This window comes from Eimeria maxima, genomic scaffold (assembly GCF_000499605.1).
Source record: "Eimeria maxima Weybridge genomic scaffold, Emw_scaff1887, whole genome shotgun sequence".
NCBI classification, from domain to species: Eukaryota; Apicomplexa; class Conoidasida; order Eucoccidiorida; family Eimeriidae; genus Eimeria; species Eimeria maxima.
In genome coordinates this window covers 684-4,546 of record NW_013564790.1, presented here as the reverse complement: position 1 = coordinate 4,546, position 3,863 = coordinate 684, and the positions used below count along the sequence as shown (strand labels likewise).

The window sequence follows — 3,863 nt, the reverse complement described above, 5'->3', positions numbered from 1 at the left end:
CAAAACAATGTGCCTCTAGTCTACCATTACCTAGCATTCTTAGTACTTGTCCGTATTCTGTATACATATATATATATATATATATATATTTATTTATTTATTTATTTATTTTATTTATTTTATTTATTTATTTATTTATTTTATCTATCTATTTATCTATTTATCTACCTATTTATTGTTATATATACATATATATATATATATATATATATATATATACATATATAATCATCATATATATATTCATCAATATATTCAATATATATATATACATGACTATACACCCCAATTATATATATACATATATATATAAATATAAATATATAAATATAAATATATAAATATAATTATAATTCATAGATACTTTTTTATTTATTTGTTTATAATAAATATATATGGACATTACACACACACACACACACAGCAACAGGAACTACTTGCTGCTGCTGCTGCTGCTGCTGCTGCTGCTGTTGCTGTTGCAGCAGCAGCAGCAGCAGCAGAAGCAAACACAGCAGCAAAAGCAGCAAAAAGAGCTGAAATACGCAGCATAGATGATCTATAATGGTCAATAAAAAGGAAAAACAAGCAATAAATAACTAATAAATAAAAAAAGAAAGAAAGACAATAATAAATAAATTAAATAAATAAATAAATAAATTAAATATAAATAATAAAAAAAAGAAAAAAAAACTATATATCATGTACACAATGGTATCTCTAAACCCTAAACCCTCATAAACCCTAAACCCTCATAAACCCTAAACCCTCATAAACCCTAAACCCTAAACCCTAAACCCTAAATACCTTGTCCTGCTTCCTTGAATTGTAATTCCCTCTTCTCTCCTTCATTGTCATTCTTCCCCCTCCTCCTATTCTTTCCTCCCTTTCCTGTATATATACAGCACAAACCCTAAACCCTAAACCCTAGTAAACCCTCGTAAACCCTAGAGTAGTAAACCCTAGAGTTCCACACTGCTGGGATTGGGGTTACTGCAGCAGCAGCAGCAGCAGCAGCAGCAGCAACAGCAGCAGCAACGTTGCTGCTGCTGACACTGAAAGTTCGAGCCATTATATCTAGATCTCCTTTATCCCAAAAGAAGCAGCAGCAGCAGCAGGAGAAGCAGCAGCAGCAGCAGCAGCAGCAGCAGCAGCAGCAGCAGGAATGGCAGTAAAGATAACAGCAGCAAGGAAATTGTTGCTGCATCTGTAGATCTGCTGCATGCGTTTGTTGTCTGCTGCAGCAACAGCAGCAAATAAAATATATAGAGCTGACAAGCTGAAGCAGCAACAGCAGCAGCAGCAGCAGCAGCAGCAGCTGCAGCTGTTGCTGCTGGTGTTGCTGGTATTGCATTAGCTGCTTCTGTTGCTGTATCAACAGCAGCAACAGCAGCAGCAGCAGCAGCAGCAATAGAAGGAAAGAAGCAATAATAAACAATTAGAAGAAGAGAGCAGCAGCAGCAGCAAAAAAGAAAAAAGACAAACCTTTATTCTTCGGCATTGTGCCAGCAAATGGGTATAGTTGGTGCTGCTGCTGCTCTTTGCTGCTGCTGTAAACCCTAAACCCTAAACCCTAAACCCTAAACCCTAAACCCTAATCAACTTCCTTAACTTTCCTCCAAATATACCTCCTGTGTAACAAACCTCAAACACACCAAACCCTAATACACCTTGTTGCAGCAACAGCAGCAGCAGCAGCAGCCGCAGCAGCAACAGCCGCAGCAGCAGCAGCAGCAGCAGCCGCTGCTGCTGCTATTGACCGCAGCCGCAGCAGCAGCCCCAGCAGCAGCCGCCCCGCCGCTGCGGGGCCAAGGGGTATATGTGATCGTTTGCTGCTGCTGCTGCTGCAGCTGCAGCAGCAAGCAGATTTGTTTCTGCTGCATGCAGCAACAAATTATTTATTTATTTATTTTATTTATTTATAATTAATTACTTTTTTTTTCTTCCTTTTCTTCTCTCTTATCCTGCGGTGTCACGATACACACGCCGCCCCACAGAGGGGGACGACTAACAGCAGCAGCAGCAGCAGCAGCAGCAACAGCAGCAACAGCAGCAGAGACAGCAGCAGCTGCAGCAGCAGCAGCTGCCTCTGCTTGTCTCGCTGCTGAATGTGTATTTTAATAATATAAATCTACAGAATACAGCAAAAAAGCCTGCGGTTGCTGCTGCTGCTGCTGCTGTTACGCAGCACCATCGCCTGCTGCTGCTGCTGCCTGCTGCTGCTGCTGCTGTTGCTGCTGTTATGAGCATCAGCTGCAGCAAAGGATGCAAGGATGAAGGGAAATCTTTTTTTATTTATTTTTTCTTTTTTTTATTCATTTAATTTTTTTGTTTCTTTTGCCTTTAGGGGTACAAGAATAAATACTCCTTATTCTTATACTCTCTTACCAGGCAGCACATGCAGCAGCAGCAGCAGCAGCAGCAGCAGCAAGAGGAGCAGCAGCTGCAGCAACAATAGGCATCAACATGTGGAGCGAGCTATTTGCCATAAGAATACCTCTAGGTATCTAACTCCTATCTTATCTGCTGCTGTTACGCCAGCAGCAGCACCAGCAGCAGCACCAGCAGCAGCAGGAGCAGCAGGAGCAGGAGGAAATGATACAGTTGCAGCACCCCCTGCAGCAGCAGCAGCAGCAGGAGCAGCAGCAGCAGGAGAGGAGAGGTTCCCCTTCCAGGCTGAGGTAAAAAGAGTATTAGATATAATAGTAAATAGTTTATATACAGATAAGGATGTATTCCTTAGGGAGCTTATATCTAATGCAGCAGATGCATCAGATAAGAAGCGTGTACTGCAGCAGCAGCAGCAGCAGCAGCAGCAAGGACAGCAGCAGCAATATAAAGGATCTATAAGAGTATATGCAAATAAGAAGGAGGGTACATTAACAATAGAGGATGATGGTATAGGTATGACTAAGCAAGAACTAATTGATCATCTAGGTACTATAGCACAATCAGGTACATATAAATTTGCTCAGCATCTACAGCAGCAGCAGCAGCAGCAGCAACAGCAGCAGGAATTGGATCCACAACAGCAGCAGCAGCAGCAGCAGCAGCAGCAGCTAAATGCTAATGATCTTATAGGACAATTTGGTGTTGGTTTCTATTCTGCTTTCTTAGTAGCAGATAAGGTAGAGGTTATCTCCTCTCGTTGGACCCCACCACCACCACCATCAGCAGCAGCAGCAGCAGCAGCAGCAGGAGCAGCAGGAGCAGGAGCAGCAGCAGCAGCAGCAGGAGGAGCACCAGAAGTATGGAAATGGAGCTCAAGTTGTGGTCAGACATTTTCAATAAAAAAGATGAATGCAGCAGCAGAGCAAGAACGTTATATGCAGCAGCAGCAGCAACTGCAGCAAAGTTTATATGATGAATTAGTAAGAGATAAGACCCATGTTATAACCAATAGAAATAAAGATAATAAGGAGGAGAATAATAATAATAAGGAGCAGCAGCAGCAGCAGCAACAGCAACAGAATAATTACTGGACAGGTACAAGAGTAGTACTATATATAAGAGAGGACTGTGACGACTACCTAGAAGACTATAGACTTCGTGAATTATTAAAAAAATTCTCTGAATTTATTTCTTTCCCTATTTATTTATTAACAGAAAAAATTGAGTATGAGCGTGTACCTGCTGCTGCTGCTGCTGCTGCTGCTGCTGTTGCTGCTGCTAATAATAAAGGTAATAATAATATAGATGCAGCTAATGCAGCAGCAGCAGCAGCAGCAGCAGCAGGAGGAGGAGGAGATAAATACAAAACAATTACTAATAAATATAATAAATGGATACATCTTAATACTCAGCCTCCTATATGGAGAAGAAATGAGCAAAATATTACAGAAAAAGAATATATTGACTTCTATAAG

The 3,863-nt window shown here is 41.0% G+C and overlaps 1 protein-coding gene across 1 annotated transcript; it reads left to right on the top strand.

Annotated features, from left to right (window-relative positions):
- Window positions 1–2,463: 2,463 nt before the first annotated feature.
- Window positions 2,464–3,483, top strand: EMWEY_00056170 (heat shock protein 90, putative; the record flags this gene model as incomplete). Its single annotated transcript, XM_013480394.1, has 2 exons — window positions 2,464–2,500; window positions 2,542–3,483. Coding segments are annotated over 2 exons (979 nt in total), but the record flags the coding sequence as incomplete, so codon positions are not given.
- Window positions 3,484–3,863: the final 380 nt, after the last annotated feature.